We start from the raw sequence: 13761 nt of genomic DNA on the forward strand, positions 1-13761 counted from the left end.
CCGCCGCGGCACCCCACCCCTTTCGCCAGCTGGGCCCGCCCCGCCGATGACGTCACAGAGGTGACGTCACGGCGCCCAGAGCGAGGCTGGGGAGAGAGGCCGATTGAGCAGGAGTCGTCCGCTTGTCGTGGAGGCGGCTTGGGAGCCGGCGAGAGGGTGAGCGGGCGAGCAGGCGAGAGAGCTAGAGCAGGCAGGAGGGAGCGACGCGCGGCGCAGAGGAGCGCCAGGTCCGGGCCGCGGCGGAACCCACAGCCGGAGAGGGGCAGCCCGAGCCGTGCGCCGCGGGGTCCCCACCCCCACTCGGCCGGACAGTGCCCGGTGTTCCCCCCCGTGCGGGGGGCGGCGGCGGCGGCGGCGGCTGACGGGACCAAACAGGACCGCGGGGGTGTTGCCACCTCCATCGAGGAGCCGGCGCGGCCGCGGGCTCCTCAGAGCCGGGGCCCGGGGCCCGTGACAGGCGGGCTGAGGAAGGGCGAGAGGCGGCGGCGGCGCAGGCGACGGGGAGGCAGCGGCGACACCATGTCATCCCCTAGTCCGGGCAAGAGGCGGATGGACACGGACGTGGTCAAGCTGTATCCTTCGTGGAGGGGGCGGAATTCGGGTTCTACGTGGGGGACGATATGGGGATGCCCGGGGCACCCCCTGAAACCTAAGCAGGGGCCCAGTGGCACTCCAGCCCACTGTCCAAGGCTTCCTCCCACCCCTCCCTCCTCCCAGTGCCTACGGAGGCTCCTTGGCACCTCCCAGGAGCCGAGATCCTTCTCAGCTCCCCCTTTATCTGCAGCACCCCGAAATGTGCGTTGTTCCACGCTCTTTCCGCACCCCTAGTCCCCGTGACTTTTCTCCACGACGTTTGGACTCCCAAATGGGTCTTTTTTTTTTTTTGCAGTACCAGCCCTCTCTCTTCACCACCAAGCCCACCTTCTTTTTCCTGTTTGCTCGCTCTGAATTTGGGGACTCGAGATAGAAATTCCCTAGAGCGAAGCCTTTCTCCTTTTCTTGAGATGGTTTCATTCCCTCCTCTCACAGTGCTTCTTGAACTGGGGTAACTCAAGTGACCTCCTTTATCCCTAATTCCTTTCTATATTAGGAAGAGAGTAGTCTGCTCAGTGCCCCCCTCTTGTATTAAAGAGCTCTGAATATTTTAGATCAGCTACCCCTATTAAGCTTTCTGGTCCTTAGAAGAACCCCACTCTTTTCTTCCTACCGACAAAGCCTATCCCACCCATAGTATGTGGTGAGGACCCCCAGGCCCTCCAGCAAGCCACCCTCCATATTGTGGCTATGACAGCTGAGGGGGAAGGAGAAAAAGAGGATCTCCTTGACCAAATAGCCCCTGCACTAGCCAGTTAAGCAAACTCCCTGTATGAGAATAAGGTGCTCATAATAACTGCCCTGTTCTTGCCAAGTGACACCCTTTATTTTCCTACTCCCCCCACCCCCAACTTTATGTACTTTGGAGGTAGCAGTGGGAAAGCTCTAACTGATAAGAGTCCTTCAGGCAGTGGTTTTGGTTGGAGTCCAGACCGATTATTTCATGACCAGCTAGAGAAATTCGCGAAGGTTCCTGTGATAAATCGAGACATATTTTGAGGGGTAATTTAGAGAGTGATGAGAGAGAGGAGCCCAGGGTTCCAAAAGACTAAATCCCTCGGAAGAGGGGGAACCCGGGGCTGGAGAGTGGTAGTGTGTGAAACGCAGTTTAAAAAGTCCTGTCTCCTGCTTCTGTTTCTCCTTTACCCCCATCCCCCCACCATTTCCCCCTGTTGCTGGGTTTTGTTTATATAACTCAAGTTGTTTGGCTAGATTCTTCAGGTGAATTCCTTCTTTCTTCCTTTTATTGTTACTGTTTTTGATTGGATGTTTTACCCGTTTGTAGAGATCGATGATTATTGTTGAACAGTCACTTAAACAATTCGCTGAAGTTTTAAAAAAGTAGTTTTTTTCATTTGGTTTAGAAGTGGGGGATGGAAGGGAAGTTGCCTGGGCAAGTGATTCTTCTCCCCCCCCCCCAACTCCATAATCTTTTCAGGAATAAGATGTTTTTCTCTTCACTCAGGAAAACTTGATTAGAAATTAGAAACTACATAAACGTCTCAGTTTAGGGTTAGAAGTTTAGAATTTGGGGGAGGTGGGAGTGGGAATTAGAGGAGCAAGTAATAAAGTATATATTATGTACCAAATATATGTTTAGGCACAAGTGAAACTGACTCTTTATGAGCTGTTTGTGGCTATGATTGAGTTTTGTAAATGTGTGAATGATAGCCGTAATGTTGGCTTTTCATAAGGTGGCAGGAAAACTTGTAACTATGGCTGTGTGTACATTTTACACAAAGCAGTTTCGGGTTTTATTTTTGTTTAGAAACTAGGAAATGACATGGTGGCAGAATCTTGAGTTATTTTTATCTTGAATTGAGACTTACTGTCACACCTAATGCAAATTTCTGCCTAATGTTTAATTGGGATGGGGGTGAGAGAGAATTCCAGCTGTCTTTGATCAGTGTCAGATTCTCAGATTATATACTTCCATATATTTTTTTAGAAGGCTGAGGATAAAGAGGGTGAGGCCTTACTTGACCTGATGCCTTTTCCATACAGTGCCTTTTGTTCATTTAGTAGTTGTGGCATCTAGAATGATTACCGTATTTAGGAGTCGGGGTGTGGGGGGTGGAGAGGGGGAAGAAAACAGACAAAGAACAGCAGGGTGTCTTTCTTTTTTTTCTTCCCCTAAGTGGCTTATTTCATAGCTTATTTTTAGTAGAAGATGAAGAAAGGCAAAGATGCATTGGCCTTCTGTTCTTTCCCCACCTTCCTCCTTTCTGACAAAAGAAAGCAGAGGCGCTTTAGAATTGTACATGTCTGAGATAGGAGGACAACAGTCTCGGGATTTAAAAGCCAGAGGTTATCTTTGTTTCATGTTTGTTATTTTCTGGTCTGAGTTAAATTTTTTGTATTTCCTTTTGTTGTGCGTGTGTGTTGGGGTGGGTGTGTGAGAGATTTTGTGGCCTCGTTTCTCTGTTGAATTCACATTAGTAGGCCCAAATGGAGACAACAGTTTTTTGAGCAAGGTATATTTACCATGAAATTTAAGCAAGGTGTATTTACCAGGACACTGCTAAAATGAATACAATTGTGTGAAACAGTCGAGGGTTGAAAATGAAAGATGGTGTGGAGGAAGTAGGAAAGGTCTGGAGGAATGTACTTGCTTTTTGCCCCTCAGTGCCCCCTTGATTTCTTTGGTGTGTAGGCTGATAGCTGGTTTTGTTGAAATCTCCTGTTTCAGCCCATTTTTGGATGTCTCCTGAGCATAATTATGCCACCAGGATTTACAGCCTGGCAGGGAATCTATATAGTAGGAAAGTAGTGCGTGGGGGTAGGGAAAGAAGAGGATGTGTAACTAATTGGCCACTGCCTTCCAGCACCTCGTTAGGTCCTTTCAGAGACCCCGTCTCTGGTTGTTGTTTGGAGTCGGTGGTATTTCTTTTGTGACGGGTTGGTAGGAGGAGAGCTGACTTCCAAGTTATGGAGGGAGTGAGTGTTTTGCACCAATGCACTTAATAGTCTGCTGGGCGATTATGTTCTGAAACTCTGACTCATTCATTGTTTCTCTTCTGATCCTTTGCTGAGGGTTGTGCAAACCTCTCCAGGAGCCTAGAAACTGATGTACATGACTTGGGCCCTGTAGGAATGTGTCCCAATCAAAAAACTTGCAAAAAGCCCAAATCCTGTGGAATGGTGGTTGAATAATAGTGTTGCCATTTGTTTTGCAAAGTGAGGTGGGTGGGTGATACTGTGCTGTTCTCAGCCTGGCAAGCTTTGAGGTTTCTATCTCGAACCGGCTGATTATTTAGATTGTCTGAGACCTGGGACTCTGGTGACCTTAAAGCGTGATTTGCCCTAAAGGAATATCGGTTTAAGTTCTCCTGGGTAGAGGAACAAACAAGCTCAGATTACACGGGTTTCCTTGTTGGTGGGGGTTACTCGTCTCACCCTGTTGCACAGCCTGGTGATCCTTTTATCTGTGAACCAGTGGCCCCTGCTGAAGGCTGGAACTGCTTGTTTTGGAAAAGCCTATGCAGGCAAAAGACCGTAGGCACAGCTCCTCACAGCTTATTGGCTGCTCTGTTACTACCCGGAAAAGGAGGAGGGGCGGAGCTACCAAACAGCTGATGGGAATGTGTGACCAGTGTGTTTATATACAAAAGAAGTTGGGGCTGGGGAGGCCTTGTGAGTGGTGTCACAGGATCAAGTGTATTTTCAAGGGGTAAAAAGAGGAGAGGAAAACCTGACCTGTTAAGAGTACAAGAAATATTCAGGGTTAAATCAGAAAAGTGGATTGATGGTAACGAGAACTTGGCAAGCACTGTGTTATTGGTGTGAAATTTTGGAACTTAATTTTATAATACCAAGAGTTTTCAAAGAGTCCCTTTTTCAGAGGGAGTGTGGTAGCTAAAAACGGATAGTCACGACTTTAAATGTAATTAACCGACTCCTGCAGGGATTCAAAAGTATGGTAGAAAAGTAAGCTTCCCTGGTAAAAGCTTTAAGAGCAGTGATCAGAAAGGGCCAGTGTCCTATACTAAATTCATTATCAGCATTAGTGAATCTTATAGAATCCTAGTTGTCTGCCTTAGGGTTTCAGAAGCTTTCAGTAACAGGTTCATCCTCTCAGTCATTTCTGCACTCTTCTCATGCCAGCCTTGGGGCTAGATGCTGGGGGTTTCGTAGTGAAAAATTTGGTGTGTGCTTATGTAACTAAAACAAAAAAAGTCAAAGTACGTGTTGTGTTATAGCAAGTGAGGACTGTATGTGTCACCTTTTTTTTTATTTTAATAACTCATATTTACTTTCAGAATTGACTTTTCAAGGAATAGAAAGTTTAAAGCGAATTTTATATGATGGGATATATGGGGATCTCTCTCCCTGTTATTTAAAAGATTGATGTTAAAAACTGAAAAACAAATATTAAAATGTGTAGCCATTTGTCTTCAACTTGGGTGTTTTGCTGTTGATCCATAGTTATTCTGTCCCTAAGTTAGTAGTGTTTGTTGCTCTTTTATTTGTGCTAAAAGTGTAGACGGTTCTATTATCTTTTAACTAACTCCAGTGTCATTGGAAAAGTGTGGTTTGCCTTTTACTTCCTGTGATCTCTGTTTTAGTGAGATGAAAAGATGGAAGGTGGAACAGTTTTATGGTCTTCAAGCTAAAAGTTAAAGCTTTGGCAACTCTCAGTGTTCTGAATTTGTCTTCTCTGCCTAGATTTTGGTGACAAATATAACATACTGGCACTTTGGTTAAGCAGGAACCTGCATGAGTAAGCATTCACAGCTTCAGAACATCTGATTCCTGCACTGCAGTTCTAGTAAATTACACACAAGCCTAAAAATTCAGCTTTTAGGGGAAAACAATCTTTGCAGATGTGACCCATAAAAATCCCTTACCTGTTTGCGTGTGTGTGTATGAGTGTGTTAAAGGAACCTGGATTTGTTGGTTTTCTAGTATTGTGCAGTTTCCCCAGCACCTTGACCTGTACATATCTACATATATTATAGATATATAATTATATGTAATTTAGTATCTTGTTTCAGTCTTACCAGATTTTAATGGTTCCAAGAATCACTGGATTTTTTTGGCATATGATTCAGACCTGCGAAAGTGCTTATAGTGGAATAGCTTTTTAACTGTAGACCTGCAGTGTACATTTTAGTAAAATACTTAAATGAAAAAACTTTAATTGGATTATACGAGTAGTAAGATAATTGAGGAAAATATAGGTTACAAAAAGGGAAAGAAAACCATCTCCCATAAGCCTATCCTTTAAATAAATACTGGTTCTCAAACTTCAGTGTGATCTTAACGACTTGGTGGTGGTGGTGGTTTAGTCGCTAGGTCGCATCTGACTCTTGGGATCCCATGGATTGTAGCCCGCCAGGCTCCTCTGTCCATGGCATTCTCCAGGCAAGAAAACTGGAGTGTGTTGCCATTTCCTTCTCCAGGAGATCTTCCTGACCCAGGAATCAAGCTCAGGTCTCCTGCATTGCAGGCAGATTCTTTACCGACTGAGCCATGGGAGAAGCCTACTTGGAGGGTTTGTTAAAATGGGTCCCACCCCTGAAATAGTGTGATTCACTCAGTCTAGAGTGGGGCCTGTGAACGTACATTTCTGAGAAGTTCCCAGATGATGGTGATGCTGTTCTGTCCAGCAACCACAGTTTGAGAACCATTGTCCTGAAATGTTAACATTATATAGTTTTTTCTTATCAGTGCTTCCCCCCCCACCCAGGATATATTATTTTCAATCTGTTGATCATATTGTATGTGCCATGTTTTTGCTTAATATTTTTGCAGCTGTTTTTCCCATTTATAAATATCAGATATAATAGTTCATGTAATGGGCTATTACAAGAGCTAAACCATGACCTAAAGCATGCCTGTGCCATTGATTTAATTCTTTGCCTTTTTCCTGTGATAAATAAGATTGAAATTAACATGCATAAGGCTTTTCTTACATTTTTGGATTATTTCTCTTTTCTAGAAATGATATTCTAGATCAGAGAAGGTAAGCTTTTGAGTTAGAATATTTATTTAAAAATCTTGAGGTCCCACACCCAGTGGATTCTCACTTTGTTATATTGTGTTTTGGCTGGTGTCCTTACAGCACTGAAGCAGTCAGCCTGGGATAGTAATGAAAAATGAGTTCTGATCTCTTTGTTTAAACTTTCATGTTGTTTTGTGTGTGTTTGAAAATAGTGATTCTTACATTAGGGATACTTTTGTACTTCTCAAAGTGCCTTCTCTGAGTTGGTAGGTTGCACATAATATATTCATGAGCTGTCTGAGTGGTAAGAGCTGTAGAGTTTTGGTGATTTGATTATTTTTCCTTTTTTTATTGAGGTATAATTGACATAAAATAACTATACATGTTTAAAGTGATAGATTTGGTAGGTTTTCACATAAGTATCACTCATGAAGCCCATTGCCACAGTCAAGATCGTGAACATACTCATTTTCCCACAGTTTCTCTTGTCACTGTAGATTATTTTGCATTTTCTAGAATTTTATATGAATGGAATCACATACTGTATTGTGTGAATTCTTTCCTCATATTTTTTAGATCCCCCCTTGTTATCATGTAGTTTTTTTTTTAAACCACTGAGTAGTATTTCACTGTATGGCTGTACCATAATTTGTTTATGCGTTCACCCCTTTGTGGACATTTGGGTTGTTTTCCGCTTGGGGTTATTACAAGTAAAGCTGCTCTGGACGTATGCTTCCTTTTCTTTTGGGTAAATATATTAGAGTGGAATAGCTGGATCATGTGGTAGATACAGATTTAACTTTATAATAGGTTGCTTGAATTTAAAAACGTAAATGAGGATGGTTGTGGCATTGAACTCTTGTTTCAGTTGTGTGTTTTAAAGGAGTCCCATTAAATAACATAAGTCTAAACACTGACTTCTGACCTGTCAAAGCTAGTTCTGTGGCTGCCCTTCCCTTTCTCTCATTCAAAGTTAGTTAAATTTTCGTTGTGAAATATTTTTGTTTTGTGGCCCTTTGAAATGGTACTTCAAGAAATATGGTCACAAATAACTTTTATTTTTGCATTTGCTAATAAGACTGTATTTTTGTGAGATGGTAAGCACCCTCTTTGTTGATGGTACCTTTTTCTTGCTTTTTGTAAAGTATTGATAAGAATTTTTTTAACATTAGTTTTACTTAGCACCTCCAGTTTACAAATAATCACATAGGACCCTGTTAAGGTCTAAATTGGTCATATGGACTGTGTATGCGTTTAGTCGCTCAGTGGCGTCAGACTCTTTGTGGCTGCATGGACAGCACCTCACCAGGCTCCTCTGTCCACGAACTTTTCCAGGCAAGAATACTGGAGTGGGTTACCATTTCCTACTCCAGGAGACCTCGGACCCAGGGATTGAACCTGCATCTCCTGCATTGGCAGGTGGATTCTTTACCAGTAGCGCCACCTGGGAAGCCCCTTCCTATGGACTAAAAACTCAGATAAAAAGAACCAAGAGGAACCCAGTGGCAGAACTGGAAACAGATTCTAAGAGGGTATCCCTTAATATGTTTTCCTGGAATCTTTTTTTAAAAAGTTAATATTTAGCAAAATAGTGGGGTTTTTTGTTTTGCTTTTTAACTTCTGGCATCCTATATAAGTGATTTGATAAGTTAATTAATGGACATTGCTATAATAATAAATCAAATGTTGCTTTACTATCACATTTTTATACATTACCAACGTTTGAATGTATACTAGTTTATATGCATGTTGCTTAAAAAATTAACATCTTAGCTACTGACAACTGGAATTTTTAGCTTGGCTAACAAGAATAAAGACAGCCTGTTTTATGTTGGAGTCAGTGACAGTTTATTCACTGGGTGGACTTTGGTTCAGTCCTCAAACATGAGGATGGTGCTCTGAGCATATATGTTAGTATTATTTCCAGATTGCCAAAGTGTAATTTAAGTGCAATGTAGAAATCTATGGAAACACAGGCAAGTCAGTGTGTACTTTTGATAGGCTATTGTTACCTTGGTAATTCTCAGGTGTATGAGAAGAATTGTTATATTTTTATGGGGGTGGAAATGGCAACCCACTCCAGTATTCTTGCTTGGAGAATCCCATGGACAGAGGAGCCTGGCGGGCTACAGTCCCCAGGGTCGCAAAGAGTTGGACACGACTGAGCGACTTCACTTCACTTCACTTCATGGTTATTATAATTTCTTCTCTGTACCTCATCGGATGCTTGGGAACCTGGCAGGTTGTTCGCAGGCTGGTGCCTGTGGTGGCACCTGCCCATGCCCGACAGAACCCAAATCCTTAAGACCCAGGTGGTGGAAAGTCCCACGGGGCAGTTACATGCTCATGAGGGGTGAAGGATCCTTTCCGCCTTACCCTGCCTTTTAGGTATCTGGGGCATCAAGTGGGTGGTTTGAATAGGTGCTTACTGATCTTTTGACCTGTCCCGCAGAGCAGCCAGGAGGCATAGGAAAGCCATGTGATGTGAAGACGCTTGGCTGCACTTTGTCAGGACAGGCATGACTGGTGGGTCTGTCTTTGGGCTCTCAAAAGATACCTGGGCTGTTGCATATTTAGGGATTCAGAATATTATTTAATTGATAGGAAATTGAATTGATAGGAAATGGAATGGCTTTGTTCAGCTTCCTGGTTTCCAACTTGTAAACCACTTTTAAGAAGGCATTATGTATCAGAGTAAGAGATACTCCCTATATGAGAAATTGTTATTAATATTGTAAATTGTGCATTTTGGCTTTAGTATTAGGCAAAATGTTTCTTTTTCTGTGTATTATGTTTTTATCATGCATGCTTTTCAAGGCTTCTTGGATGATAAAATCTTAGTTGATCAGTAATATAAACAGAAAATTAGATACAGTGTGTGCCTGGTTCATGTTACTTCAGAAGCAATTGGGTTACTACTCAGCTTAGTGAATATAGATTTAATTGTTTCATTCAGATGGTTCAGTATAACTTTGGTTATCTGAATTTTGCTTTTTAATCAGTTGACTTTCTGTTGTGTAGATTAATTTGAAGGATTGATTAGTTCAAAGATTTGAGTAAACCTTTCTGTTGTAGTGTCTGTCTGTAGAAAGTTGACTTGGTGAGAACTGTGTTCATAAGAGATCACTAGGTATAATATAGTTAGATACATTGTTTTATGGTTTTACAGACTACTGAATGTTTAGTACCCTTTTGCTAATCTATTAATCTAAATCTGTAAATAAATTAATAAGTCTTCTTGGCAACAAAGCTTGAAACTAGGTCATACTTTTTATTTCATTCCAAAGGAAAGAGACTGAATTGGCTTTTTTCACTAACAAATGGTCACCTTGAGAGTCCTACAAGTGGAATTTGGAACTTGGTCACATTGTTAATGCAGATTAAGGCTCCGACAATGAAATCATCCCATGAATTTCTTGTACATTTTGGGTCTTTATTACAAACTTAGATGAAATGGATAAACACAGAAGGGAAATGCATTTTAAATGCTTGTGGTGTTTTCTTATGAGAGGAGTTTTAACTGTTAATTTGGTGACCCATCTCAATGTTGCTTTTGAGTATATTTAAGTAAGTATATTAAAATGTAGAACATAATGTGTATTTGATAACAGAATCACTGATCTTGACAACTTGATTTTGGCATTATTAGCATCTGTTGATTTTACCAATTAATTCATTCAGTTCACCAGAGCCACCACCATCTTGATAATAAGAAAAAAACAAACCCTGTATTTTGCTTTTCTATTCATTTGTATCCTCAGAAATTAAAAAACAAAATACTTTTCTTTTAAGTCAGGTTTATTTTATGAATGGAAGAAGGAGAGGAAGTAGACCTTTAAGTGTGTTCTTTAGTCTAATTACCTGGATTGCTGCCCATTTCTTCTGGTAGTGAAGAAAGGCCACCCTTGAATGCTGCCTTTGATTATCAAAAGATGTATATTTGAGTATACCTGTATTGACTCATTCACCTTCTTGTGAACATTTACTTGCTTTTTTCTTTCTATAGGCTCTTAGAGTAGACAGATTCTATCAATCTTTGAGTAATTAACGTGGCTTTTCCTTTGTTTGAGTTTTAGCCAAGAGTTTTATAATATGTTAACAATGACATATCGGGAAGACTATTGGTGACTCAAAAAGACTAAATTCTTTTCATATATTTCATTCTGTATGTCTGTTTTCTATTAGTGTGCCTCTCTTATACTGTGACTAATTTCTAGAAATCAGACAAAAGAGTTGAATTTACTGGCAGGAAAATACACAAATAAACCTTTGGAGAGAAGGTATTTCCTTAATTAAAAGTAGAAGTAAAGTCAGATTATTTTTTCTAGAAGTTAGAAACTCAGAATATGCTTGGCCTATTTCACTTTGTGCAATTTGGCATTTATTTATCAAACTTGAACTTACTTATGCTAAAAACATATAGTAGTAGTTTACAACTTTGATACCCATTCTCCAAAGGTAAAAATAGGCTGTGCCTTAGATTTGCCCTAACTCTGTTCAGTGAAGTTGAGACATGGTGGAACTTGGCACCTGAATCTTGAGTTCTTACACTTTAAAGATCTTCATCTCTCATCGCTATAGAGAATTTGGTTTTTCTAACTGGTTTTATGCAATCTGGCCAGTGTTGGAGATTGAAGAGCTGCTATTTTCTTTAAGTCCTCAAGGTAGGGAGTCTAGAGGTCTCTCTCAGCATCCTCCTGTGCTCTTCAGGCAAGGTAAATGGGAGTCTCCTGCCCCTTGGGAGCTTACTCCCAGGTTTAAATTTTAGCCCTTTTACATTTTTTTCTTTTTTGGCCACACCACACAGATATGCAGGACCTTAGTTCCCCAACCAGGGATCAAACCCATGCCCCATGCAGTGAAAGCATGGAATCCTAACCACTGAACCTCCAGGGGGTTCCCCCCTTTGCATCTTGTAACTCAAAGAATGACTAACAAAATACCTATCTACTTGTGCTTATTCTCCATTTTGGGGGTTGATCTGATCTGTGTGCTTAAGCCTTTGAACTGGATTATCTTAGTTGACAAGAGATACATGTCTTATCTTTCTGCTTAATGGGAAATAGAAATCTTTTTTATAGAATCAAAAATTAGTGTATGATTTATGCTTTTAAATTGGGGCTTATTATTTGAAAGAATTGGGAAAAATGTAACAGTTTTAGTCTGTCAGTTCTGGCTGGTTTAGTTCTCACATGTCATTCTTAGAGTGTTTTGTCAGCTCTGATGAAGTTTGATGGCATTTTATTATTTGAAGTTAAATTTTAGTAGATGTTACACTTTCATAGATATTTTAACCTGTTCTACTTGGAGTAAACTTGGAATGCAGATAATAGTATTACAGAGCCCTTTTTAAATATGAGGGCTCCTTGTAATTGAAAGTTGAAAGTAACAATTGTATTCTTTTTAGGGAATATCATTTGTGGCCTTAGGTAACACTTTGAGAAATATTAATGCTTGGCTGTACTACTTCAGATTTGGAGAGTAAACTCTGGTAACTTTGTTTTTGTTATTGATAGAAAAAATAGAACCCAAAGTTGATATAGGAATCTGTTTTTCATCTGTGACTTATAAAATTAGTTTTGCTACTTATAGTCACATTTATTACGTGAAAAATAGAGTTAAAGCTGTATATAGCCCAATGCGTCAGTTAATCCTATTTATGAATGTATCATAAAGAAAAAAATTGACTTAAATAGCTTTTAATATAAATGTTCTGATATCTCTTTATAACAGTAGATTAGATGGCATTGAATTTGGTATTCTTGAGATGTCTGAATTGTATGTGCCCTGTCAATAATTTTAGAAGAAAGTAAGCCTTGTAAAAGTACCTGATTTATGGAAGCTTTTATCAAGATAGAATGGCAGCATGCTGTTCCTTTCAAAATTTTATGTATTTAATTACCTGAATTATATTTCAGGTTTTAAAAGGTAAACTTAGGGAATGTGGGTATAATTGAGTAAAAGAATATGCCCAGCCACAACAGGATCCCATAAGAGTTTGAGACAGTTCAGTATTTAAGCATCTAAATATTTTTTTACCTTTGTCCTTTTTTTTTTTCAGATCATAGTTTAAATTTTGACACAGAGATATTTCTGTTATAATGCCACAAATGCATTACTGAAATACCTTGCATTCTGCAAAATCATGAAGTGGAAATAATAGTGCTTAGACACCTTTATGTCTTAATACTCTCCAGATATTGAAGATATATCTGTTGAAGAAAATTTAATTGCCAGCATTTTTATTGATATTTAAACTGAGTGTCTGTAGTGATTCAGTTTTGCTTTGTGTTATGGTAATTTTAATTATTAGTCTCAAGATGGTCAAGGATGTACAAACACTTTAGATGCTTAATTTTTTAAAAGTTGGGGTGATTTTAACAGAAGGCTTGGGATGTAAGCTGCCCTTCTTATTTTCTACTGATTTGCCTTAATGTTTTGATAGCTTTTATTTTTAAAGATAAACTTATAATTTTAGATTTACAGTACTTTACAGGTACTGCAAAGATCAGAGAGTTCTTATGCCCCACCTAATTCTCATTACCCCTGTGTTATTTATGTTACTGAGGCACGTGTTTCAAAACTAAGAAATCAGTGTTGGTATGTTACTATAAACTAAACTCCAGGCTTTATTCAGATTTCACCGGTTTTTCCATGAACATGTTTTTTCTGTTGCAGGTTTTCCGTGTTAGTGGTCACGTCTCCTTAGCCTTCTCTAGTCTGTGACAGTTTCTCTTTGTTTTGTGTGACCTTGACTGTTCTGGAGCACTGGTCAGGCAGTTTTTGGAGTGCTCAATTCCAGTCTATCTGATTTTTTCCCGCTCATGATTAGGCCTCATAATAGTGAGGTATTAAAATTTAGCCAAACTTCTTGTGGGTTTTGGAAAGAATACTGCAGAGATGAAGTGCCCTTTTTATCACAAGTGGGGTGTGTATTGGGGGGAGTACCTATGTCCTCGTAACCTCACTGGTGATGTTAACTTTGATCCACTTGGCTTAGGTTGCACTTGCCAAGTTTCTCCACTGTAAAGTTACTGTTTTTCCCTTCTGTGTTCTGTTCTTCAAAAGCTAGTCATCAAGTGTGAAAGTGAAAGTTGCTCAGCCGTGTCCGACTTTTTGCGACCCCATGGAGAATGCAATGCATGGAATTCTCCAGGCCAGAATACTGGAGTGGGCAGCCTTTCCCTTCTCCAGGGGATCTTCCCAACCCAGGGATCGAACCA

At 40.4% G+C, this 13761-nt stretch overlaps 1 protein-coding gene across 1 annotated transcript in view; it reads left to right on the forward strand.

Moving 5' to 3' along the window:
- The first annotated feature begins 83 nt into the window (after window positions 1–83).
- Window positions 84–13761, forward strand: part of UBE2H (ubiquitin-conjugating enzyme E2H) — a 101993-nt gene continuing 88315 nt past the window's right edge. Inside the window, exon 1 of the mRNA XM_010831678.1 lies at window positions 84–572. Coding sequence (XP_010829980.1) covers window positions 520–572 — 53 coding nt within the window. The 5' untranslated portion in view covers window positions 84–519. The remainder of the gene's footprint in view (window positions 573–13761) is intronic.

This window comes from Bison bison, unplaced genomic scaffold (assembly GCF_000754665.1).
Source record: "Bison bison bison isolate TAMUID 2011002044 unplaced genomic scaffold, Bison_UMD1.0 scf7180017864530, whole genome shotgun sequence".
In the NCBI taxonomy this organism is placed as follows: Eukaryota; Metazoa; Chordata; class Mammalia; order Artiodactyla; family Bovidae; genus Bison; species Bison bison.